We start from the raw sequence: 27,310 nt of genomic DNA on the forward strand, positions 1-27,310 counted from the left end.
ATACTTGAAAACTAGTGCTAGCTCTTAGGAGAAGATGGATTACAGAAAGATAATTGCTGTTTAGGTTTCTGAAGCAGTAAAGATATATTGACAAATCACCCACACATTTCAGGTATGAGTATTTGTGGGCAATAGCTCAGATATTCTTTGGTCTGAGTGGTTTTGTGGCTCACTGGGTGTATGACTCCAGGAGTTGCCAGAACTGAACACAAAGATGTACTTGCTTCGTATCTGCAGATGAGTTTGAAAGTACATGAAGAGCAGAACTGAGCAGCCTCCTCCCTCACAAGTGGTGCATGGCATCATATATCACAGGTCTAATACACAGGCTGAGATTTTTTCCAAAAGAAAGCAAAAATATCTGGAATTATCTGTTTCTCACTTAGTTGCAAGCAGAGGAAATATTCCTCTACAAGATATTAAGCAGAAACAGACACAAAATTCCACTTACCAATAGTGTCAGTTTGGTCTAAGCCCCGTAACTAGCAGGAAGCTGCCTTTCACAAAAGCATGTCGACAATCCTCCTCACGTTAAAATTACTGCTCTTCTTTTCTTTCACAAAGAGATTTTCAGAAGTCATGTTTCCTGTAATTGTATCTCTCCTTGTAATAAAGGAGATATAAAAATAATCATTATTTTGCAGCAGTTTTACTTCAGTGCCCACAAGGCCCTTCAAATGAAAGAGGTTTTGGAAGTTCTTACCTCAGTCACAGACGATCACAGTGAATTACATTTTGTGCCTCAATCCGATCTCTGAGCTGAGGATGTAGCTTCTGATAGGAAACGTGATGTGTTTAGTGATCACACTGCTTCATATGGAAAAGTTCATCATGGAGTAACTGCTTAAAATGCAACGTAAACAGGTCTGTGCCAATATTTTGACTTTATGTAAACAATTCAAGCTGTGTAACTTTGGAGATAATGACACATAATGCAGTATAAAATGCTCTGAAAGAGTTTTGTTGAATTAATCTGCATTGGGTTCAGGAAGGAAATCCGTATGTGAAAGGCAAAATATGAAGTTCTGTGTGCCTGTTGAATACACTCTTAACAAGGTCAGGAGCTTTCAGAGAGCATCCTGGGAAAGGGCTTCACTACTGTGAGTTAAATGGGAAAAGAACGATTTTGAAACCTTGTGCTGTCATTAATCCCATTCACAGAGCTTCACAAATTGGTTTACGTGACAGACTGGAATATAGGATTTTGTCTGAGTAGGTATAAATGAAGAATTTCTTGCAGTCCTGATACTAATTCTCCAGGCAAACACTCCTCGTTTTAGCAACATCACAAGTTCAAGCCTGGAAAGGACAGCAATTAGCAGGTTAAAATCCCACTAATAAAAGAAAGCAATCTGTACATAGGAGTTTATTTAGATGCCCACGAGTTTTTAAATCATTCCCCTTTATATCTCAGCCCACTGGATGTCTCATCCAACTGAATTACCGTTGGGTTTTACAATGTGATATACAAAATGAGCTGGCATGATTTACAGACATCCTCGGAGTATCATACAAAACACAACCATTTCCCTTATTATACAATCATTATGGCAATGCAAATATAGTCAATACATCAATAGCTGGAAATGACGGGGCATTTAAAGAAAATAAATTTACCACACAAACCTGTTAGATAAAACAAATAACATTTGGAAAAAAAAAAAAAAAAAGGGAAGAAAATTGTCTGAATCATCACATCATTTTTTTATATTGTTTTGCCACTTTTTCCCTTGTAAGAAACACGACAGTACTTCATTTAAGACACTTTTTTCATTTCATAGCCACACTTCATTCTTCTTCTAGCAGTGTCACGTTTTCTGCATGAAGCTATGAAAGCCTCACAGATGTTGACAGTCCAGACAGTAGTCACTATACTTATTCCTGCACTCCTTTCCACATACTCATTGTTCAGTTAATTGAATAAAAAGAAAAACAAACAAAAACCACTGCACAAATGAGCAGAACAAAACACAACGGTACATTAAAAACGTGACATTTAAGCTGAAGATGTCATCGTCATAGAAATATATTCTTGCTCTACTGTCACAAACTTTCTAGCCTCAGGAAAAAAGTAGGCATAAACAGAAGAGAAACTAAACTCTAACCTCAGTACAGGGCTAAGAGTTTCCATTTGTATTTCTATCTAAACTTATGTACTAAAAGACACTGTGTGCATGGTAAATTTAAAACTTTTTCTATGTTGTAAAATACGAAAAGAGAAAACCTGTTACTGAGCCATTAACTGGGTAATGAAAGTTACCAACAGTTAAGGTCTGCTATCCCGCATGTCACTGGCACAGCAGCTTCTGCACTTTGCCATTATGGTAGCAGTTACTGAGAAGGGTGGACGTCGTTATCACTGCAAATACAAAAAAGAAAAAAATCTGAACTAATCGATGACGTTACAATCGACAGCAAAATCTAACCCAGTCCTTTCAAACTGTATCATCTTAAGGCCAACCATTTTCTCACTGCAATATTGAGAGGGATTATACCCTTTTTCAGCATTTGCAGTTTCTCTTGCAAAGCAGAACACAGATAAGGACTACTGACTCTTCTGAATATGTGTTGAAATGGCGGTGTGATGTTTTCGTAGCATTGCTCACTATGGGAATCTTGCTGCTGCTCCACACGCTTGGAAAAGAAAGTGCTTTTTGCCATGGCATTTAGTAAGACAGACTCAGTTTGATTACTTCCATTCTATCCAATCAAATATACCTTTCAATGTTTTAAAATGTTGGACAGCTGTGAAATATAAGTACTATGCAATCTGACTGTACATACATACATATTTTCATAAATACATCCGACAGGGACCTTGGAACTAAGTATGTGATATCATGGGACAAAAACCACAACAGGCTGTCTCGTTTGTAACATTTAGATCCAAAGTAAGAAGAGCTGAATTCTATCATGTTGTCAATACACAAATTAAAACAAAAATACAGCATTAGTATACCCATGAAATAATTTAAACGTGTTTGCAAATGTCTTGACAGGAAAAGTGTGTAATTTACAACACTGAAAACTTGTAACAACCATTGACTTATATGCGCTGTACTGTAAGTCACCCAGACAAGGCTAGCAAGGATGAGCATAGTGATAGGTCCCAAAGGCAACTCCCAAACATCTTCCTCTTGCGGAGACTTTGGTAATTGTCTGTTGTACAAAACACCAACGCATACGGCTTCATTTCAGATGTTAACTTCATCAGTTTTCCTCCCCCAGCACAGTCCAGTCTGAGGACGTCAGTTATTGTTGAGACACTCTAAATCCACCGAGCAGCAGACATTCCCATTCTGCACAGACAAACAAGTGGGTGTCAATCACCGCTGCAGAACAACTTACAAAAAGCACAGGGGATACTAGCTGGCAGAGGCAGATCCATCTACTACATGCAAAAAATACCTGGTTAAGCCATCATCCTCAGGTGCCCCCATGGGTCCCAACTGTGGTGCCTTTTTGAGGAGGCTGCTGTTCTAAATAGCAATTAGATGATCTCTGCTTTTTCTCCATGTACTGACTATTTACCAGAACTGACCTGAACTACATGTGAATTGGAAACCTGGTTGTGAAAGATTCTGGCCTCCATAACAGAATATAGCACACAACAGTGACAACAAAGATGACTTGATTCATTTTCTCCCATGCACTAAAGTCGATGGCAGGAGTTTGGATCCTACCCATACAGAGAAGCTCTCTGTTCTTCTGAAATAAGAAAATCATTCAGATTCTTGGTTCAGGGTGGATATGTACGAGGAAAAACACCATGTAGCTTTTGAGCTTTACTCCATGGCTAAATAACTTTCTGCACATTCAGTCATTTACAAAACTATCACATGTACTAAAAACTACAGAAACCACAAAACCTCCAAATGAGCATTATGTTTATTTATCTATTTATTTTGATCCACCACAAACCAATTGGGAAAACTCTGAAGAATGGTAGAAAAGCTGACTTCTATAATTTAAAACCCTGAGCAACAATTTAGTTTGCTCAGTGAACATAAGAAAATTTTACACAACACAAAACACATCTTCATAATTCTGTTCAGTAATTTTTATCAAGAAGCAAGAGATCAGTTTTCACTACAAGAGATACAAAGCACAGAATTCAAGGCTTAACTTCTGTGGAGTCTGAAAAATGCAGTGGAAGCCAGACTGAATGCAGTCCTGGTCAACCTGATCTAGTGCCTGACTTCGTGCTTGGTAACCTGCCTGCAGTGGAAGGTGTGGAACTAAGTGGTCTTTGAGGCCCCTTCCAACTCAACCTATGATTCTGTTATCTGTTTTTCATTAGTCCTAGTCTGTAAGCAGAATGTATCTACTAAAGCCATAAATCCACAGCAACAGGCTTTTGTGACAAGTACCTTCAGATACTTTTTTTTTTTTTTGTGAAGTTAGCTATCTTCACCTTTTTATTTTTCTGAACTATTTTGCTATTTCTGCTTATATTACAGCCTTTAGAACAGCTGTTTGTGTGAAAGGCAGTGAGGTGTAGCAAAGGGCAGGAACCTAGTGGACCAGAACAGATGCAAGAAAGATTACAACTTCAAATAGCTCCTAATCTTCTAAACTCAATAAATGGGGAAATGCAGCATTCTGATAGGAGAATTGGGGTAAAAGTACCCAACTCCCAGAAAACACTGGAAAATAATTTTTCCAGAGTCCTGGACAATCCTATATTTGTGCAGCCCCAAATTAGGCACATTGGCAGGGCTGAGCTTGCCATTTTAGAGCTCCTCCTGGACCTCTACATCATCTACCTAGTACAGAGACAATTGCCTTGGTCATTTCTCTGGAAAACTGCTGGCAGTGTTCCTTATGTAAGTATTCCCTACAAAGTAGTCAAATCCAGAGTGAGTCCTTCCCACACTGGTGGACTAATTGCCCACTCCTTTGACCTGCTTACAGAGGAGCAAACAAAGCAGGCATGCCCGTGTCCCCCTGTTCTTGGCACTGGCTCACTGTTGAGAAAGCCATACAAAATTTATAAGATCAAGAATAATAACTTTTGTTATGAGAGCACACAGAATCACAGAATCATAAAATGGCCCAAGTTGGAGGGACCTCAAGGATCATGAATCTCCAACTCCCCTACCACATGCAGGGCCACTAACCTCCACGTTTAATACCAGCCCAGGCTGCCCAGGGCCCCATCCAACCTGGCCTTGAACACCTCCAGGGACGGGGCATCCACAACCTCTCTGGGCAGCTGTTCCAGCACCTCACCACTCCTCTGTAAGACATCCAACCTAAATCTTCCTTCCTTCAACTTAAAACCATTTCCCTTGTCCTGCAATTATCTACTCTTTCAAAGAGTTGATTCCCCTCCTGTTTGTAGGCTCCCTTTAGGTACTGAAAGGCTGCAATGAGGTCACCCTACAGCCTTCTCTTCTCCAGGCTGAACAAGCCCAGCTCCCTCAGCCTGTCTTCTTAGGGGAGGTGCCCCTGATCACCTTTGTGGCTCTCCTCTGGACCCTCTCCAACAGCTCTCTGTCTTTCTTGCATTGGGTGCCCCAGACCTGGACACAGTACTCCAGATGGGGCCTCACAAGGGCAGAGTAGAGAGGGACAGTCATCTCCCTGTAACTCTCATCTGATGGAGCCCAGGATGCCATTTGCTTTTGAGCTGCAAGAGCACACTGCTGGCTCATGTTCAGTTTTTTTTATCCATCAGGACCCCCACGTCCTTCTCTACAGGGCTGCTCTCAACGACTGCTCCTTCTAGTCTGTGTTGATGCCTGAGCTGCAATGAGTTTCTACTTTCATGCATGCTGGTGAAACTTTTATCAGTTTGTCTCTGCTTGCCAGCTCTGTGAAAAAACACATTTTCCTGAACATTCACATTAATCAATTATTAAAATATTGGCCTGGACTCATACTAAGAATGCCTAAAGGGCTCTCCAACAAAATGCCTGAAAATTGCACTAGGATATTACTGATCTGTGCTTGTTACAAGAAAACAAGCACAGATTGTTCTGCTTCCACCCTGCAGACCACAAAAGGCACAGCCTTTTGGTGGGTCAGTTTTCCTGCCCTGAGGTCTTACTTACTTCCCTCCAACCAGAACGAGTGCATCCAAGGACAGAAAGCGACCCTATCTTGATTACCACTTCATCTTGCTCATCGTACCTTGCATTTGCAGGTTGTACAAGGAGATCCCACCATTGTCCATACAGCACCACTAAGTCTCGTGATTCCATAGCCATCTAGACAGGTTTTCCTGATGTCATAGGTGATGTTGTCAGCCAGACAGGGGTCACTGACGCAGTGAGGACAGCACTCGCCTTCTGAAATGGCTGTGTACTCACAGTTTAGATTTGGACACAAAAGAGGCCAACAATCCACCTCTCCTTCCTGCACAAAAATGAAGGAAAGCTCATTGAATTTATTGCCATTTTTTAGCTAGATCTCTATTCTGTTCAAGAGGAAAGTGTTATTTTGCCAAAATTGATATAGATTTAATGGATCAGCTCTCAGTGTGGTTGATCGTGCAGCTTCAGAGTATCATTTGCTAGTTTCTTGACTTAAAAAACACAGTGAATACAGGAAGATAATCTGAGTTCTTGGGGGTTTAAAAAAGCAATACTAAATAGCGCCTTCCAATAGTTTTACATAAACTGTAATTTCTGCAGTAAATATTTATATCCTCTTTCTACTCATGGTCACATGAACGCCACAGTAACTGTTTAAATGGGAAATTAACACTGCAGATACTTGTAGGCTAGTATGTTTGAGAAACACTGAACACTGACCTAACTAGCAACAGTCAAAACGGGTTTTACTGTCAACTGCTAAAAGAATTGTTGGACCAATAGCAGGTATATTCCACTAGGTGACTTCATGTTAGTATTTAGCTTTGTAAAAAGCAGACATTGCTGTAGCATTCACGTGTCTGTACTAAACTGGACTTGCATTAAGCTACTTTCTAAGCACTTCAGATATTGATAACATCATATAATGCACATACAATGATGTACTGAATCAGGTTCTTTCAGCTCTGTATGTTTGTTAACCTAATATTAACTGACTACAAACACAGTAACCCCCGTAAAACACATCACGTTTTATATTTCCCATTGCTACTGGTGATGTTTCAGTTTCTAGCTGTTCTTTTGCAAACATTAAAAAAATCTTAGAATACAAAACAGAATACTTACTGCTGTACATTATGGATGATTATCACTTAATGGTAACTTAGCTTTGAATGTAATTTGTTTCCTGATGCTCAGACACCTCTTGATTAATATCATATGTGAAGACAACGTTAATAGACAGCTATAAATGGAAAACTGATCATTTTAATGAAGTTCATTGCTGCAGCAATTAGTATATCTGTGCAAAAATAAAGCTTTGGGGAAATAATCTGCAGTGCCTAACGAGAAAAGAAGCGCTCTTTATTTTCCATGCTTGTCTAGTAATTTTGCTTTGCTTCGTTCTTAGTTAATTTTTTGCTAATTCACCATGTGGCACTGGCACTTCGTTTTTCCAGCATCTCCTGAGTTAAAAATGCACTGTTCATTTTGATAAGACAAGTAGACCAGCTGATGTTATTAAAAGCTGGAACTCCTCCAACCGAATCCATCACATGTGAAATAACTTAAAAAAAAAAAAAAAACATTTAAAGAACAGATGACCTTATAAAAGCGGGCTTTGCTGGAAATCCCAATCATTATTCTTGCTCCCCTCCAAAATGCTTTACCCGTACCAGGCAATGACACTGCTGACAGCTGTAGGTCCAGTTGTCCCCGCTGCGGTAGAGCTTGTGCCCAGTTTGGTCGAGGCACTGGCTGGTGACACGGGTGTCACACTCCGGGCAGCAGAAGAGATCGGCGCTGGGGTTCTCGCAGTCACAGGCTGTTCTCCTGCAGAAAATTTTCCCATCCTGCAAGGACACATTGCCCCGATGTCAACCACAAAACACCAAATGGCAACATCTGATGTTAAAGTTGGTCCCTTTAACTTTGCAGGACTACGACGTAGCAAAATCACACTGGCACTGATTGTTCTTTACTGTGAACTCACAACTGGCTCTATTCCACATCTGAACCTACGAGCTTACAGATAAATGGACTACAAACTATCAGCAACCGTGATAACTTTTTCCATGTATTAAAGATAGCTTGTTTCCCACAGGCTCTCCAAAATATGGTTTTGCTAAATATTTACATAATGCATTGGATGGCACATTTTGTTAAAGACCATTAAACAGAATTGTTTGGGATAAACAAAAGATTTGCTTCTACATCCGAAAAGGATATATACTCTTTGCATCAGAGAAAAACAAATTGATTTTAATGCTAAAAATGAAAATTGGAGGAGTTTTTTGTTTGAAATTATACTGTTTACTATAGGTGAGCCAACATACTGATATGCCTCATGTAGACTTGGAGCTGAAATCATAGTTAGCAACAAGGAGATTATTGAAAAGTTTTGACATCATATTCTTTTGATTTTAATGCTGATTATCGGATTACTCCTTATTCAAGCAAGCCTCACCTGCAGCCAATCTGAGGGACAAACGAAACTATAGTCTGCTCTGAATCACATCTGTACAATTTGCAAAACAACTGCACTCATTTCATTGGAGCTTTTCCATATTGTCATCAGAACCTTGCTCTGAGTTGATAAACCCGTATCTGATGTAAGCGGGACACGTTTTTTCATTGCCATCAAATAAAGGGATATCTATCAAAGCAAGGAAATATTTTTCCTCTTAATGCTTTTCAGAAGAGATTACCAAAAAGAGGCACAGCAGTTCTGTGGGAATCTGTTTGTATCGTGTTTTTAAGCAAATCCAGGCTTGGCCACAATGCAACAGGTAGAAAATCAGCATCAGGTGATAATAATGTCTCCGTCAGGCAGCGTCACATTTCATAGTATTTTTGTACTGATTAGCATATTGCTTTCTGTTGTAAGAAGAATTAAAATGGCCTGTTATGCCTATTAAGGAAAGATAAGAGAACTTAGGATTACAGAAATGTAGAAAATGTACCAGCTCAGCATGGTTCTGAAGTGCTTTTGATAGCCAGAGGGCATACGGCTAGATTGCCCCATTGGCTTTCTTGTGCTTTGCATCAAATTGAGGTAACTGAGGATTCTGTGCTTGTGGCTGATTTGATACTTTAGCCACGGGAGAAGGAATTAACAAGCTTTGTTTTCCCTGGCTCTTGTAGTTGGGGTAAATCAGAAAGTAAGAAATACAGTTCATGACCCAGTTCCTTGTCTGCTCCTACTGGCCAGATGCAACACAAGGAATTAAGCTTTTCCTCCTCAAAACCAAGGTCATTTTCCCATTTCAGCAAGTGGCGAAGGAGAACTGAAAATCTTCTCTAGTGGGGAGTTATGACCAAATCTCTATTCTCACAGGTGGGAAAGGAGGACTGTCTCCACCTCTTGCCAACAGCAGGCATCAGGTTCCAAGCGAGCTGTACCAGGTGTCTTTGCAGCCTAGTGCCACCAACAACAGCGCTCCCTCTCTCCTCTTTGTAATGGAGTTCTGATAAATAATGGTTAGCAACCACCTGTCTGCTTGAGGCCACTTTACTTTCTAAGCTTTCAAGATTATTTTTCAAATTCCTCTTTCATCTGGTGACAGCACTGGTAGTTATCTGCTACTCTGAGCTACCATGCTCCTACCTCTGGGGAGCAGCTAACCTTTTACTTTGCCTTCACTCTCTGTATTTCAGAACACCAAGACTCGATAATTTTGCCAGAGACCTTTCTGTAATCATAATACACTGCTACTGTCCTTATTCTTTAAGCATCTGTGTTTTATCTAAAATCTCATTAGTTCTATGCCTTTCAGAAAATGTTTTAATTCCTATAGTGCAATGTCATAAAGCCTCTTAAGCTGCAACACTGTACTTGCATCTTTGCAGGTCTGCACTAGCATTATGGGTTTTAATAGGAAAAAGTAAGAAATAGAAAGAAAATAATTTATTTCCTTTTGATGGGATAATGATATTTAGCATCTTATTAGTATCTCTTCCTCTTTGATTTTCTTTCAGTTCAATGGGCTTCATAAGCATCAGAGCTGTGAACACAAAACTGCTCTTAATAAAGAAAAACTAACTTGCAGAGGAATCAGTGTAAAGGGTGACTCAAGTTTCCACAGAAGCCCAAAGCCAACGGGACAGAAGTCAGAACCTGAAGAAACCAGACCAGCATGCTGTTCTCACCATCAGGAACACACTTCACCTGGGCAGTGTTCCCAGTGCCGTGCTTATCTCCCAGGCTTCTTTTGCATTGCAAATGAAGGGTCGTCTGAATTAGGGGACGGACACAAAAGCTCACATATAACCTGACACACAACTAGGCGTATATTTGCAGCAGAGGGGAACTCCCCTCCACTCCCCTTCACATTTCTATCTGTCTTTGTGCATTAAATTCACCATAGTTCAGAAAGATACTTGTAGAGGATGCATCAAACGCACTTAGGGTGCTACATTAATTATACAGTCAACTAATTATTTTTTGAGAGCTTATGGTTTTGTAAACTTTGTCCCAGTTTGAAGAGACTGTGTCTGATGGAACACTGGAATCATCCTTCTGTTTCAGAATACAACTGAAGTAATACAACTTCTCATATTTGATATTATCCTACTCCACAAATAACCTTACTTAAAGAACTTCAAAGTGAAGTCTGCTATCTGATTTCCTTTGTACTGGATTCTAAGTCAAATTACTTTCAAGACAGGATCCATGCATTCCAGTTGCTGCACAAAATATATCCCCTTCTACGATAAGTTTAACAAAAGAAAATCCAAAAGAAAGCATATTATTTTAAATCTGAAACACTGATTTGTTTCCTACAGAAAGCAGGTGAGTAGGATCATTTTAAAGTTGGAGTAAGAAGTATAAGGAATGATTTAGTTACACTCTGCCCTTTTCCTCACTGAAAACAGAGCAAGCTGCACAAAGGTCAAGCAGGACCAGCTCTCCATGCAACTGCACTGAAATGGTAGAGCCCTGCCTGTTTGGAGTGTCATCTGCTGTACTGGAAGCAATCACAATTTATGAAATATGTCTCAATAAAAGATTTCAATAAATGCTGAGTGAAGGCTTTTTTTTTTATGCTTGGGATATGATGGAGAAGTAGCTCTCCCTGTTTTACAGACAAGAATTTGGCTCTTGAAACAAGGCAGCTATTGGCATGAAATAAAATGCAAATGTTAATTCACAGAGAAAAAAGACTAGAAAATGAGGAGGATATAAAGGAAGAGTCATAGCAAAAAACACTGCCAAGCTTAGTTTAAAATCTCAATGCACTAGTCAATCATTTCATGTATTTTCATACACTAATAACAGCATTCAACATAAGAAATAAGAGCAATGAGAAATGGCAAAGAAAACAAATTACAGCAATTTAAAATAGGAATACTAATAGTTATAATTCTGCAAAGGCAGACCAGATGTCTTCACATGTACTAAACTGTTTACTCTATTGACTAGAAACCCTTTCATAAGCCAGCCTGTTCCCCAAGATTACAATAAAACCTTGATATGTATTCAGTGGAGTTGTATACTTCAGCTTCTGAAGGGAGGAGTTTTAGGGAGCTTGAGGCTACTTGAAGTAAAAAAATATAGCAACTAACAAGAATATATTCCCATCTGAGCCTAAAACAGCAGGGTAGTTTGTGGGTTCTATTCACTCTGAAGTCTTGATTTTCCCTCCTGGTGTCCTACTGCAATATAGACATGATGAAGCTTTCAGTTTCTTGTAACGTGAACATAACTTTTCATCCCTGTATCCCTCCAAACCCTCTGGTGTTTCTATGGCTCACAAGCATTAGGACACGAGGACAGACAAACCACTTCTCATTCTTTATGTTCAGCTTGTCACGGTAGCCAGAATTTCATTTTAATTATGTAAGGACAAATAGTGTTTCTGCAGTATCTAAGCACAGCTTTACCAGTGCTGTGAACATATCGGGTCAAAGTGGCCATGAAAGATTTACCATTCCTCAGACTGGTGCAATTCTACAGTTCTGCTGAATGTTAGGGTGCATTTCAGTGACAGTGCCCCTCTTTAACCAGTGGAAATGAAGAAAATAGTTTAATTTCATTAGCATGCTTGAAAAGAATGGTCAATTTCCAGAGGAGGAGGAAAAAAAAAAGGGGGGGAAAAATAAAGGAAAAAAAAAAAGAAAAAGAAAAAGAAAATGGTTCTGTTAACTGTCAAGTAGGTTTTTATCTATCATGCGTGGCTTCTCTAAAGTTGCAAAAAGTACTGCACTGCTCAATTGGGAAAACTGCCAACACAGCCAAGCTGGGATGCAAAGGAGAAAGGCGGCCTTTGCCCTGTCCACTTGAGAAAATTAAGTGCTTAGTGGTAAGTCCTTTAGTCATGCTTAGGTATTCCTTCTTAACCAGTTAATTCACACGTATTCAGGCCAAAGAGAAACACAACTGATGAATACTTGTCCTGAGAGATGCATATTCGCATGAAACAGAAGCTGAAAGCCCCTTTTAGCACCCAGAGTAAGCATGCTGATCATCTGCAAGTTGCACTGAAGGGTGACATGAGATCCCCATGAAGGCAGCCCAAATGGCTCCATCCCACAGGATGTCAAGGCAGAAGAGTTCATCACTATTCAGCTGCAGCTACTTTGGCACAATAAGGAAAAAAGAAGTCAGACCCAATGAATTTCCCAGTGACAGCTTCAGAGCCCACTGCAGAGCTTACCTTCTGCCCCAGCACCGGGGGCTCAGAATTAGCGTTTTGCCAGCACCAGTGGCACTGCAATATGGAGTTTCTGACACGATCTCACCTTGCAGGAACAAACGGAGCATCTGTCCTCCCTCAAGGTCCACACCTGCCCGTTCCGCTTGAAGCCGCCTTCATGGAGACAGTCTCCAGTACAAGATGGTCCAGATGGACAGAGGCAGTCAAACCCTCCTGCCAGGTTCACACAGGCCGAATCATTCCAACAGGTGTGGGTCTTTAAGGCACACTCATCGATATCTGCAAGACAGCAGATTTATAATGTTTTGGGCATGTTTTTCCACAGGGCAAATGTTATTTTAATAGTAAGTAATTACTGTGTTTTTACTGGTGGAAAAGAGCATCTTCTTTCTGATATCTTCCACATATGTTTGACATTAAACACTGATTTTTTTCAACTTATTCATCAGCGTTCATTTTGATTCCACAGAGAATTCTTAAACTCTCTCTAATAGGCTCAACTGTAAATGCTGAGACCAACACAGCTAGTCGAACTACTGATCACTGATCTGCCTTCAGACAAGGGCGTTTTGTGATTTTCCAGTGACTAGAAATCAGTCTGTTGGACTACTCTGTTCAGGATTTTACACAAAATAGTGGGGCATTATTCTTCACAAGCTCCTAGCATGATCAATGTTTCCCATACTAATAGCTATGAAGTGCATCCTTTTCCCGTAGTAGGAAAGCAAAGTGAATTTAAATAAAAACAAAAATCAAAGAAATCAGAGGCATCTTATACACACACACACACAAAAAAAAAAAAGTATTGAAGCTGTGCAAGAATAGTGTGATTTAGCAATGGCACAAAGAAGAAAAGTAACAAAAGGAAATCATTATACACTAGAGAAAAGTGAACTACAGTATCCCATTAAAATTTCTTCTGAGGAGAGCCAGTAAACCAGTGAGTCTCTTTTGTTTCAGCCTTAACAATGAAAGCTCTAAACAACATTGGGAGGGAAACTAGAGAAGAATATCCTATAGAAATATCTGATGGTTTTTTATAATGAAAATTTCTGATTACAATTACATGCATTCAGAAATTAGAGGGAAGAATCCTCAGATCATTTAAAATACTTTTATCACTAGGGTGAAATTTATAACTGTTCAGTATTACCCAACAGTACTTTTAATTCCTCTCTAAAGCAACGAATTTAAAAAATTCGAAAGAATTTAAGAAGAAAAATTACCTAAACTCTAGTTAAGTGGGATGTGATGGCTAGATGCCATGCTTCTTGGGTAAATGCCATGGGATCACCACTCCTCTCCTCAGAAAGCCAGAACTTAAAGAAAGATATTAAGAATTCTCCAAACAATCTGAAGGAAATTAACAGTCAAATCACTAAATTTCCGCCGATCCGGTTAGTAAAATTCCTTGTTTGATTCATCATTACTTGTTGCCAAAATGGTATTAATCACCAAAAAAGAACATTACTGCTCTATTTTCATGCCATAGCACTACAGAGTATTTGAAAAGCCCACTAGCAGTGCTGTAGCAGGGATTCCACAAAGAGAAACTGAAACTTCACTGTTTTAGCAGAGCCAGAGTACGATGGAAGTAAAAGCCATGAAGAGTGACACGAAAAGAGCTATGAATAAATTGGTATGGAAGGAATTATACTCAAACAGCTACAGTAAGACTAAAAATACTTTTTAAAATAGCCTGTTTTCCTTTCAGTAGACTTTGCATTATATTTTTTTGTCAAAGAAAAAGGCATAGGTGCAGCATTCACTTGGTCTTTGTTGACATCAACAGGCAATATTCAATTGTCAATATTCTCTTCACCATATTAAGGGCTTTTTGAGATGTATATATAGAGTATGCAGTGGGATCACAGTGCAGATTAGAGGGGTATCTTTCACAGTTCAAAATGAAAAGGATTCACAGATGAACATAAAGCCATATTGCCTACACAGCTCCATGTAATTTCTTTACTTATGCAACAGAAAACTAATTCTGCTTCCATATAATTCAACAGATTTATGGAAAGCCAGATGTTAGCAATTATCAAAACTAACATTATTCATATTCTCAGTGGTGTCGACCTGTTCATACTACACTACTTAATGTGTTATATATATCCAAAAGGGAAGAGCGCCCAATTTACACACTGCTGCTTCTTTCAGTTCAGCATAAAAAGGATGTCCCTATTAAAAGAGGCCCAACCTGGTAAATGGGACATTCTTGACAAAGAAACCAATCGAGCAAAGCTGAGTAACACAGCATGAACGTAAATTCCTAATTGCTACTCCTTTTTCTCATTTTTTTTTTCTTTCTTTATGCAAATGATGGTTTCTTATTATTTTATGACATTTATTATTTAAAAGTTTTAGCTATTAATCAAATATAAAAAGCTTGGACACTGCACTCATTTCCAGCTGAACTTTTAATAGAGCTAATTTTCTGAGAACATCCCTCTGGCATTTTTTTCTTGTCACTGATTACATTTCTAAAAGTCTGAGCAAGCAGTCAGCATTCCCAGGAACTTGAGGAAAATAAGACATAATGTTGTTGTATTTTTGTACTTTCAGCAACCCAAAAAGGAAAGAAATGGGGGGTGGGGAGGGAACACATACACACACAGAAAAAAAAGAAAACCACTGACAAATGCTCCCCCATTTTTAGCTCCTAGTTAGCTTAATGAAGATCACATGGTATTGCTGACATGGATGTGAGATCAGCATATATATGGCTGTGTAAAAAAAAAGGAAGAAAACAGTCACATAGAATCACTCAGGTTGGAAAAGACCTTAAAGATCAACAAGTCCAATCATGACCTAACCATCCTACCCTAACAACCCTCTGCTAAATCATGTCCCTGAGCATCACATCCAAATGGTTTTTAAACACATTCAGGGATGGTGACTCAACCACTTCCCTGGGGAGCCTATTCCAGTGCTTAACAACCCTTTCTGTAAAGAAGTTTTTCCTGATATCCAACCTAAACTTACCCTGGTGCAACTTGAGGCCATTTCCCCTTGTCCTGTCACCAGTGAGAAGAGACCAACCCCACTCTCACTGCAATCACCTTTCAGATACTGGAAGAGAGCAATAAGGTCTCCTCTCAGCCTCCTTTTCCCCAGGCTGAACAGCCCCACTTCCTTCAGTCTCTCCTCGTAGGGCACATTCTCCAAGCCCTTCACAAACCTTGTTGCCCTTCTTTGGACCTGCTCCAGAACCTCCATGTCCTTTCTGTACTGAGGTGCCCAAAACTGAACACAGGACTCGAGGTGAGGCCTCACCAGTGCCGAGTACAGGGGCAGGATGACTTCCCTGGTCCTGCTCACCACAGCATTCCCGATACAAGCCAGGATGCCATTGGCCTTCTTGGCCACCTGGGCACAGTGCTGGCTCATATTCAGCTGACTGTCCATCAGTACACCAAGGTCCCTTTCCATCAGGCAGCTTTCCAGCCACTCCTCCCCAAGGCAGTAGGGTTGCCTGGGGTTGTTGTGACAAAAATGCAGGACCTACAGTCATATTTACTGTGAAATTTCTCTTAACAATTGGAATTTATGTGTCAACTTAGCTGTTGAGAAATCAGCATAGTTTAAAATTCTGAACATGTCCAAAACAATCTTCTAATGAATATGAAAATTGTATGATAAAGCTCTTGCGTATAGATTATTTTTATATTATTCAAATCCTTGCTCAGCTCAAATTCCCCATGCTCCCATCAGGTTCCATTTGCTTTCCCACAGCTGGTCTCGGAAGATATTGGCCCACAACTGCAAGATATAACAAAACACAAGGCAAAACTGTCCACAAATAGTACTGCCCATCGTAACAACACCAGGCAGAAGGTGAAATACTCGTCTACAAAACTAAGCAGTTTTTAAGAACAGAAAGCAAATATACAAGATAGCAAGGAGAATCCCTAGTCTTTCTATATAACTCAAGAACAAGACATCTTTATTGAATTTTGCAGGAATCAGTACTTCACAGTCAACCTGTGAATACAATTTCATTTTCCTGCTTTTATTCAAACCTAGAGTATGATTTTGCAAGATTACTTGTTATATTTGCATAATCTGTTGCATAAACTACTAATTAACACAAGTAAACAGGGCAGAGTTTTATTTCTCCACTGAACAGCTTCTTTTCAAGAGTGAAGAGTGCAAGAACAGAACAGCATTGACTATAAACAGAAAGATGTTTATATGGCTAGCCTGCTATTTTATATCAACAATATATCACCAACAGCAAAGTGACTGCTGTTAAGACTTGCCACCTCAAACATTGTACAGGGCTATTGTAAAACTGATCGAAATCTTCACTCTTCAAATACTTTAAATGTATGCTTCTCTACACAAGCACACAACAGAAGTACCTGATAGATATTTTAGCTATAATGCAACCAGACCTTTTGTGTGGATGGGAAAAAAAGAAAAGCCACACAAGATATGTTCACTTCTTAATATGCTTTTGAAGTACATAAATATAGCTTGGTAACGTGGGCATACAAGAAAGCAGAATCAAAATGGAACAGAATAATCCCCTGAGATGCAATTTCCTTTTCCATCCTTTTTGGCTGTAACGAGAAGTAATTTGCCTCAGATATTATGAGAGGTCCCACAGACATTGTATTTGAATGGGTAGAAGACAAGCATGACTATACATATCAACAGAAGTTCATTAACTTGGTTTCACTGAAATTTCAAACCAGTCCCCAGCCACTCTATTTCTTAGCTTTTCAGGCTATTCAGGTTTTAATGATGTGACTTTTCTATAGCATCTTAATAAATGTGTGCAAGCATGTCATGCAGCGAGGTGCTCTGTAATACCATGATAAGTTGTTGCAGAAGAAAGAACCCTACTAATGTGCTAATTCTAACTGTTATGCTACATTAAGCCATTACATATAATATTAGGTGAAAAATGTATGCTTGACTCCCAAACAAATGTGTGTAACTAAGCACTGTTTTGACAAATCATTTTTCACATGCAATTTGTCACAAAATTATGTATTTCTCCTCCTTCTAAAACAAAAAAAGTGGCTTGGATTCATCTTTGAAAAATCACTAAACAGGCACATTTTTTTCGTTAGAAAATATTTCATAATGGTACTTGTATTCTATAGAGACATAATGGTCTATTAAAGAACACTGTACAGTAGATCAGATGCAGAATGCAGGATTTACTAAAGCTTTCTGGAAGTATAGAAACTGCTAAGCACAATTATGTTAAAGACATGAAACTCAAATTTCTCACAGAACACAAGAATCAGAATTTGCTAAGCGGAAAGTAAGCAAGATTATTTTTATCTTGCAACACAAAATCAACAGATAGAGACTAATATCATGAGCTTTATGCTCAATGAGCAAAATAAAGTTCTAGAGTTGATCCTGGACATTCTGTACGCCTAAACCTTTCTGCCCACATTCCACTTCTCTAACGGTAGGAAAGCAATTGCAGAGAGAAAAATTTCTGATGGATGGGATGGATCTAGCTTTTTGTCTGACAGAGAAAGAGGGCACAATAAACAGAAAACAAACCTGCTTTTCCATTGATTTCAAACCTAATTAGTAGAGAACACTGTAGCACACTATGGAGTGTATTAAAGCCTGCAGTGTATAAAAGGAATCGGAAATTCAGTGCTCTGTGAATTGAATAATTCTCTTCAGATGAGAATCCACTCTCTTAAAGGGATATGGAGAGAGATGTGTATAATTTACTTTAATTTGCTTCTTTTCAGCCTGCAGATAGGAGCGAGCTTTGTGACACACTGTTTACTTCTCCTAAGAAAGCATTTTCTTTGACAGTTTTTCCCTTTTTTAGGTTCTGATGATCTTCAAGGCTGACACTGAAAATTCAGTATTGAGAGTTTATTCAGTAATACTCCACTGCACTAGCAGTATTTGGCAACAGGTACAGGTGCAGAGAAGCAGCAATGCACGCCAGTTGTATCAGCATGGTTACAGTGGATAGTAGTTAATACTGGGATACTGTGCATCTTGACAAGAAATGCTCTATAAAGCATTTTGATGGGTTTTTTAAATCCTAAATTGTAACAAAATTCGTATTTTAAAAAAGTAGAGAAGGGGAAAAGGAAGGAAGGGGGGAAGAGAAAAGGAGAGGGAAAAGAAAGGGAAAAGAGAAGGAAAAGAGGAACATCTAGCAACTACAGTCTATGTATTTTTATTGCAAAAGAAACTTTGGTAGCAACTTAGATACAGCAATCATCTTTTGTCTGCAAGCAATATTCTAAATAATATAGTGCAAAAGGCCAGTGCCTCATAAAAACGATACCACTGGAAATTAAATTATATTCTCTTAATTTGAGTCTGCTCATCATCTCCTTATTAAGCTGACATCTTTTGTAAAAGCATGGCTGTGAAAATATATTCCCTTTTCCAAGTCATCTATGTTGACATTTTGAGCAATAACTTATTTAGTCAAGCTTGAAGCGCCCTGGCCAAGTCACTCATCTTTTCTGCCCAAGCTCTAGCACAATATTATGACTTCCCCACCACATCTACTATTTTCTCACAGGCAACGAGGTAAAGCTTTTAGAATCCCTGAGGTATCACAACACCCTACAGATAGATACATATATATATTTTAAATGTTCTGCAAGCATTGCTGAGAACCTACAAGCAATGATCAAGTGCCACCTTCAGAGGGAAAGGGGAGCCACCCCACACCAGCTGCCTGGGCTTTGGGCTATGCACCAAAGCTCAGTGTTCCCTCTCACTGCCTTATGATTTTTCATCTGTTATTATTATTATTTTATTGTTGCAGATTTTAACATTTTTATTTTTATTTTCTCCTATGCCTGCTTACTGTTCTCCAAGATCTGTCCTTCAGGAAGGAAGAAATGCTTCAAAACATACTGAAGGGCAACAGGCCAAATCCAGCTCAGGTGCACACTAGGATTTCAGTAAAATACAATCCTAGGACAAAATGCTGTTGCTAAGCAAATGAACCCTCTTGTTTGAAATAGAGAGCGACTCTGGCCTTGACCCTAAGTACTCCACTGTGTAAATAAGCTCTGTAACATGACAAAAGCCAGTGTTCAAGTAACTAAGTTGAAGCAAGAACGTGCATTATTGTCCAATTTTGACCAATTCCTAGTTGTGTTTTTAAATAAACTTCACATTTTGAAATCTCTTTGTTCATATGGATTAGCTAAGTCATTGAATTCATTTCTAAGTGCTTAAGCAGTATAACAAAACAAAAGAAATGTTTAATCTCTTCATTACTGGTATCTCCTGCAGTAGCTCAGAAAAGCAACTTAGTTAAATAACATCACTCATTTCACATTCTGTTTATAGCTTGCATGTGGCAAGAAGAGCACCTCATCTAACCAACTTCCAGTGTGCTGTGCAGGTCAAAATGAGGGTGGTTTATCTTCACCAAAACTCATCCTTTCAATTTCCCCAGAAGATAGAGGGATTCTTCTTGCTCTGAGATAGCCAAGAGTCCTTCACTTTAATAGCAACACAAACTTTTCAGCCACTGAGCCTATCTATAGGCCATTCAAAACCACAGCCATGTCTGTGCATCTGTCTTTTAGAATCAAAAGACCCCTAGGATCATCAAGTCCAATGTCAACCCATCTGAGTCTTGTATTTTCCAAGCAAGAAAACAGCTACCTAAGGTCAGCCTGGAAAGAGATGGAGATCACCATGGCAGCAGCACAAGCAGACACCAGGAACGCTGCAAATGCCCTTTATCTCCAATTTCCTCAGAGCTTTTCAGAGGCTATTTCACATCACTTTGATTTCTGATAAAATATTTTCAATATTGCTCGGCCCATCACTCATTTTGCAGTACTTAAATAAACCAGAGCAGAATTCTTAACATCTGAGAACCTGGTTAAGAATGTATGATTATCACATGGTATTTAAGTAACAAAATGCTGTAAAAAGTGATTAGGACAATATATAAGAAGCTAATATAGTTTGGCAGGGTAATCTACAAAATACTGTTTTTTGATAATAAGTATTTTTCCTCTGCATTTTTAAATCACAGTGCTATCTCATTCCAAGGACCCATTTCCTCTAATAGCTACAATTTGCGAAAGATTGGAATGTGTGTTACAACAATTTATAAATTCATATGAAAAAAAAAATGATTCCAACTTTTCCTTTAATTGTATACTTTAAATCTTAAAGAGAGCCCTTTGCACTTACGCACGATAAACAGGATTTAGTGCATTAAAAGAAAGTCCTTCACAGAAGAAGCAGAAAAGCAAAATGCTCTTATAGAAAATCAGAGAATTGAGCAGAGATGAAATAGCTGCATTTCCCAAGAAAGGATAGAGAATTAAGAGAACTGCATCAGTAGTAGCTATAATGGGATCCTTGGCAAACTGTTTTAAACACATCTGATAATATCATATAGGAATGATGTACAAGACTTTCGAGAATAAGTAAACAGCTAGAAAAATTGTTAAGCAGAGGTAGCTGCCTTCACTATCCTTTCATTCCTGCTGACTCGCTGTGTTGGGACACAAAGTGTTATGAACATTCAGGGCACCAGATTGTGAGAACCAGCTCCAAATAAACCCTCACGGAGCCTCATCCTTTATCCTCCCACAGAAACAAATGATCACAGGAAGAACTGACAAACTCCTCCGCACCCTTTAAAAATTCCTCTCCCTTCATGCTCTCAGGGTGTTTTTCTCCAAATACAGTGCACAAAGTGCAGGGCGCTATTTGCATAATTCCAAAAATAAAATGATGAAGATAGGAAAGAAAGCAAAAGTAACATATCAGAGTGATAAGGACATGCACCGAATGTGTTCTCACTGTGCTGCGCTGAGATCTGAAAGCTGAGGAGCATCTCTTTCCCTTCTGTGTGCCATTCTGCTCCCCAGAAAGCCCTCCCTCCCTTCAGGTTGTAAAGCAGCTTATTGTGATAAATGGCAAAGCATCCTAAGTCACACTCTGGATCTCCGTGTGCCTCCCTCCTGTAATAATCGTTCAGAAATGTGATGCCTCTTAAACTAGCGCCCTCACCACATGGCTGGGGATGCTGACAAACGCAGACACGCTTGCTTGCTTTCTCATTTTAGCCTTAAACACAGAAACTGTTAAGGACAGTGTCTCAGCAGTGACTTTATAACACCATGCAGAAAGCAAAAAAAAAAAAAAAAAAAAAGAAAAAAGAAAATAGAAAAACCAAACAAAAAGCCAGCACTATGCTGATCATTGCTTACCAACACAGGACTCCCCGGAAAGAGAATAGCTTCCATTGTCATGGAAACCGCTTCTGCACTCACAGTGGTACCACCCTGGGAGGTTAACACAGCGTGAATGGTTGTGACACTCAATGATCCCCTCTGCACACTCATCAATATCTGCCTCAGAGAAAAACACAAGCCATCCAGGAAATTAATTTCCTATGATACCAATGCTTTAGGTTGTTGTTTTTTTTTGTTTTTTTTTTGTTGTTGTTGTTTTTTTGTTTTCATTTTTTTTAAAGTCTTCCTTAAACGGATCATGGTTTATCATGCTTCCAAACAACAAACACTTCAACATGACCGATGCAGCAGTAAAACAGAACAGCAGTACATCGTGGAATTTGATACATATAAGACATTCACCCACAGTGCATTTGGTTTAAAATGCAAAGCAAACATACAGAAATTTTGTTCTGCTTGTTGTTGATGCGAGTTCGGTTTGTTGGTTTTAAGTCACAAGTTAGACTGCAAATGTAAAGCACTGTAGAGCAGGTTCTGGATTGGAAAGGCCGTTCCAGCAACACTCCTGCTGTACATACAGACTGTGTGTCCCAAAGCACCTTGGAAAGCAACAACCTTCTCTTTGGGATTGGCCTTCCCAGTGCTCAGCTGCAATACTTTGCAGCTCCCCGGCACTCCGTGTGCCAAGACATCAGGACTCTTTGCAAACAAGAATTAATCATTCGTGTTTATATGAGCTAAACAAATACCTAGTGCTTGCATAACAAAGAAAAGGCAGTTTGTGTCTCATCTGCAGTAAAACATTTAGTTGGAAGAGAATGAAGCCAGTGATACCACACCAGTAAGTCTAAAGTAGTGGAAACACAGAGCAAGTTGAAAACCCTGCTGAGTTTCAGTAAATGTGTTTTTAAAATTTCCATAACGTGGTTAATAGAGACCTCCTAATTGCTAGTAACCTTGGTTAATCACGCCTGGCACCTGGCTGCTTCTCCCCTTTGAGCATATTTCCAGCACATTTTGTAGGGTAGTAATTAAAATTAACAAATTAATTATATGTTAACCTTCTGGTAATTTAAGAAGCGATTATATTTGATACCTCTTTTTAGCTCAGCCTTTTTATTATTTTATTTAATGTTGGACGGTTTTCAACCAGTACGTTATCAATTAAAAAGCATCTCAAATCATCCCTAAATATTATATATCCTTTCAGCCACTGAGATTTTTCCTCGGCAGCCTGCACACTGAAAACACAAATAAAGTGGCCTATATTGAACACACAAATTTTGTGAAATTAGATTCTCAATCTACATTTAGTTCTGCAAGCATTAAAAAGCAAATACTGTGTGATCCTGATGCAAGACTGAGTTAAGGTTACTGAGTAACCACAGGGTGTAGTTTTTATCTCAATAAAAAAAATACGTACATCAATGTGGTTTCATTGACTGCAGGAAGTCACGCTGACACACAACAAATATGATTTGAATGAAATATTCTTCAATGCAATTCCTTCTTTTTTCTTTTTTTTTTATGTTTTACAATCTCAACGCTACAATCTTCTCTGCACTCCCTTTATTTTGCAGAGGCTAATTTTAGTGTTAAAACACTGCATAAATCGAGCTGTACATCAGTGGCCAGTGCTGCTTGCAAACTCAGACACATCCAATTCATTATGGTAAATGGTATTTATAACCATGATCTTTTCACATGTCATGGCTGACAGAACAAGTTTAATCCTATTTGGAAAGTGAGTGACTTTGCTATTGCGGGTCAATTGTAAATGAATTCTTCTTGCTTCCTCTTCTTCCCCAGTGTCGAATCTGAGAATGTTCTCACTCAAAGGCTGCTGCCATGGGGCAGTCCTGTCCTGGGGCTCTTTCCAGTCAATTTGATGTTTTTTAACTTACAAAACCTATAGTTTTCCAAAGGTGCATTTCTTAAACTGAGCTCTTTTGAAAGTGCATCTGACCTTGGCTCATGCTATAGCAAATTAGTTGACTGGTAAACCACTTTTCGTACAGTCTGCCAGGATACCAGAGCTGATCAGCAGCTTGCTTAATGGAAAAAGAAGAGCATCCATGTTTGACTCTCTGTAGATTATGCCAAGCAAGTTAAAATAACATACCCAATGATCTAAAGACTACATGACTTTCATATGGCAGTACTCTATCCATCAGTAGCTTTTGGTCACTGAATTTTAGAGAGACACAAAACAATTTCTTAAGCCTGCAGAGATGGAAAAAAACAACGGGCTTTCAGTCTTGCTTTCAGTCTTATTAATTCTTCCTCTATTCCTTGTTATCTTTAATGAGTGGAGTTCCACCAGCAGTGCCTTACCCATGCCAGGGACAGAAACAAATGGCGTGTCATAAACCATGACACTAGTTCACTTAGTAGTTCACTTCAGTCTGGAAGTGCTATGGTTTTGATAGCAGTTCTTTTCATTCAAGTTTTCTTACAACATCCATGCAAAAGGCATCTTGTATAGGTCCTTCCATTGCCTGCTTGTACCCCATCTCTGTTATCTAGCTGTCATTACTACAGAATTGTTAATGAATCTGGCAACACTCCACTACAATGGCTTTGCAAAAGCTCCAAAATGGCACATTTTTGTATTGTATAAAAAAGGCACCAGTTGGTTTTAAATAAGCTCTCGCAGGATGTTAATCCAGTCTGTTAAGGACAGCTCTGTAATTTTTATTTCTATCATCTCAACTTCTTGCATTATTCATAGAGGTATTTATGTACACAAGATAAATAGCATAATTTACCTCCAAATAAAACACAGTGCTTTCAGACTTAGTGAAAAAGTAAAATTAAAATGATTCCTTTTTTTTTTTCTAATATTTCATCATATTTAAGTCACAGTGTGAGCATACTAAAAGGAAAACTACTCAATGTGACACAATAGCTAACAATCTGCAGTTTCCATGAGACAGAAGAGTTTTGTAATAAAAGCATCTGTTCATCACACTCTATGGTAGTCCTTTTCATGCAAAAAAAAAAAAAAAAAAACACATCCTTATCTTTGGTTTGCTGTTGATCAGGAGACCTAAGCAAGAAAAACATGTACCAACAAGAAGGGGCTGCACAAGTCTCAGGCTTCCTGAATTAAAATCATACCCTGACAGTTAACTCTGTTACCCACAACTTTGTGGATACTACAACTTTGTGTTCCACCTTACAGGAGAACACCAGAAAAATGCACCCAGACAACTGCAGCACGAGCTCTGTGCACAACACACTCTTCCAGGAGACAGCATTAGCAAGAAAGAGATGTCACACAGCTGCCCTGCTGCAAAGAGTCACTGCAATGCTTCAAATCAACCCTGAAAGCAAAGACAATTACTTCACATGAGTAGAGATGAAAATGTTCTCTCTAAAGAAATCTCCCACGTGCCTAAATTGATGCAAGCAAATCATAATCGTGCAGTTCTACGTGAAATTATGTATAGGCTGAATTTTATTCTTTATTAGTAACTCTTACATTTGCCATATGATTAACTCCATGTGGGTTTTGAGAGTTCTCTGCAGTCACCCAAGAAGGCACTGCATTTATTTTTAAACACAGACAACACAAAGCACTAATACATTGACAGTGGCCATCCTAGGAGTCTGCTACTTTTTCCCAGTGAGCAGTATAAGCTGCTACAACACTCCAACCTTGTCACAGGTTACAATCCATCATGCCTGGAATACCAATGACTCAGACACGGTACAGCAATTTAGTTGTTAAACAAATGGCAACTCAGAGTAACACAGATAACTGTATAATTTCCTTGTATTTGAATAATGACTCGTGGCTGCCACTCAGCCTCATGAGGCCAGTTTGTTAATAGGACCACAGAGATGCTAAAAAACAGAATGGACAGAAAGACATCTCAGCCATACTTACTGACACCTTCAATAATCAATTTCTTGCCTCACCATTGAGGTGATAGAGACTCCATTCTATCTGACCAAAGCCAGGAACAGGCTGCACAGGAAATCCTTCCTTGACATTTAGCTTCTTTTTTAATTACTTTCATTTTAACTCATTAGGAGACTGGGGGGGGAGGGGGAGGGAACAGTGCCAAATAACATATTCTTCTCTCCCCAGCAGTCATGGCTGTTTTCACACACTGATTTTAATTGCATTATATTTATATTGGCCTTTGCAGTTCCTTCTCAGGCAGGAACAGCGTTGCCTCAGTAAATGGCACAGGTTCTGCCCTACTTTTCTATTTTAAGGACCCAGCTCTAAACTATAACACTTTGGATTTGTTGAGATAGTAAACACAACTCAAATTCAGGAATAATCAATCTCACAGAGCAATTTAATGGCACAAAATGGCTTTCAGAGATTAAAGGTGCGCCCACCACTCATTATAATTAAAGAACAGCTGTAATATGCTCTATTGTGTAATGCCACATTGGTGTTATCAAGATTTTTAATCATCTGAAACACAAGTGCAAATTTAGCATGATGAGTTTAACAAGAAAAAATGAAATTAAATTGGTATCAGTATAATAACACAGACCAGTGGTACCAGCAATTTTTAAGATTAATTCTTTTTATATAACATCTAATTTACTGAAGCTCATTCTTAATACACGCAACAAGCTGATGTTTTTATCACTTTGGTGCATGTCTCTCTCATGCACTCTTATTTGTCTATTTGTATGCTAAATAGGCAGCACACTTGGAGTCTGCAGCCTAACGGACCTGAATGACACCAAAAAATGTCACTTCACAACACTGGAGCTAAAGCAGGAGCTTTTGATTCCCATATTTAGGGACTGCTAGGTGACATGGGAAACAAAAACTGCAGTCAGGCTGCTCAGTGATAAGCATGGCAGGGATATCCAAGGCAGGGTGAAGAACTATCTCACATTTAGTGATGCCTTTCAGTTTCCATTGCAAACAGGACTGTAATTATCACTTTCCAAGCCAGAAACATGCAGACTCACTTTGCAATTAATAGTGTAAGTTTTAAACTGAAGCACAGGCTGTTTGTTAGATTTTAGGGTAAACATGCCTCTCCAACTACATAATCCTGAAAACAGATGGGATTTCAGGCCTTAATGCCTCCAGGGATGGGGCATCCACAACCTCCTTGGGCAACCTGCTCCAGTCTGTCACCGCCCTCTGTGTGAAAAGCTTCCTCCTAATATCTAACCTAAACCTCCCCTGGCTCAGTTTAAAACCATTCCTCCTTTTCCTATCACTATCCACCCTCGTAAACAGCCAGTCCCCCTCCTGTTTATATGTTCCCTTCAAGCACTGGAAGGAAATACTCCACAACCTTCAGGAATTCTCCTCTCATATTCTCTTGACTTCATGCTCTTCCTGATTGTATCAGAGTAGTTAGTCAGGACTCCAAAATTATTCTTTTTCTCTCTATATTTGTCGAAACACATAACAATTACACATGATCTCCATCCAAAGGTCAACCAT

At 39.0% G+C, this 27,310-nt stretch overlaps 1 protein-coding gene across 1 annotated transcript in view; it reads right to left on the reverse strand.

Annotated features, from left to right (window-relative positions):
* Window positions 1-1,350: 1,350 nt before the first annotated feature.
* NELL1 (neural EGFL like 1) overlaps window positions 1,351-27,310 on the reverse strand; it is a 278,173-nt gene continuing 252,213 nt past the window's right edge. The window contains 5 exon segments of the mRNA XM_085223918.1: window positions 1,351-3,299; window positions 6,136-6,360; window positions 7,712-7,888; window positions 12,777-12,970; window positions 21,892-22,032. Of these exon segments, the coding sequence (XP_085080044.1) occupies window positions 3,249-3,299; window positions 6,136-6,360; window positions 7,712-7,888; window positions 12,777-12,970; window positions 21,892-22,032 (788 nt within the window). The 3' untranslated portion in view covers window positions 1,351-3,248.

Source organism: Meleagris gallopavo, chromosome 5 (assembly GCF_905368555.1).
Source record: "Meleagris gallopavo chromosome 5, MGAL_WU_HG_1.1, whole genome shotgun sequence".
NCBI lineage: Eukaryota > Metazoa > Chordata > Aves > Galliformes > Phasianidae > Meleagris > Meleagris gallopavo.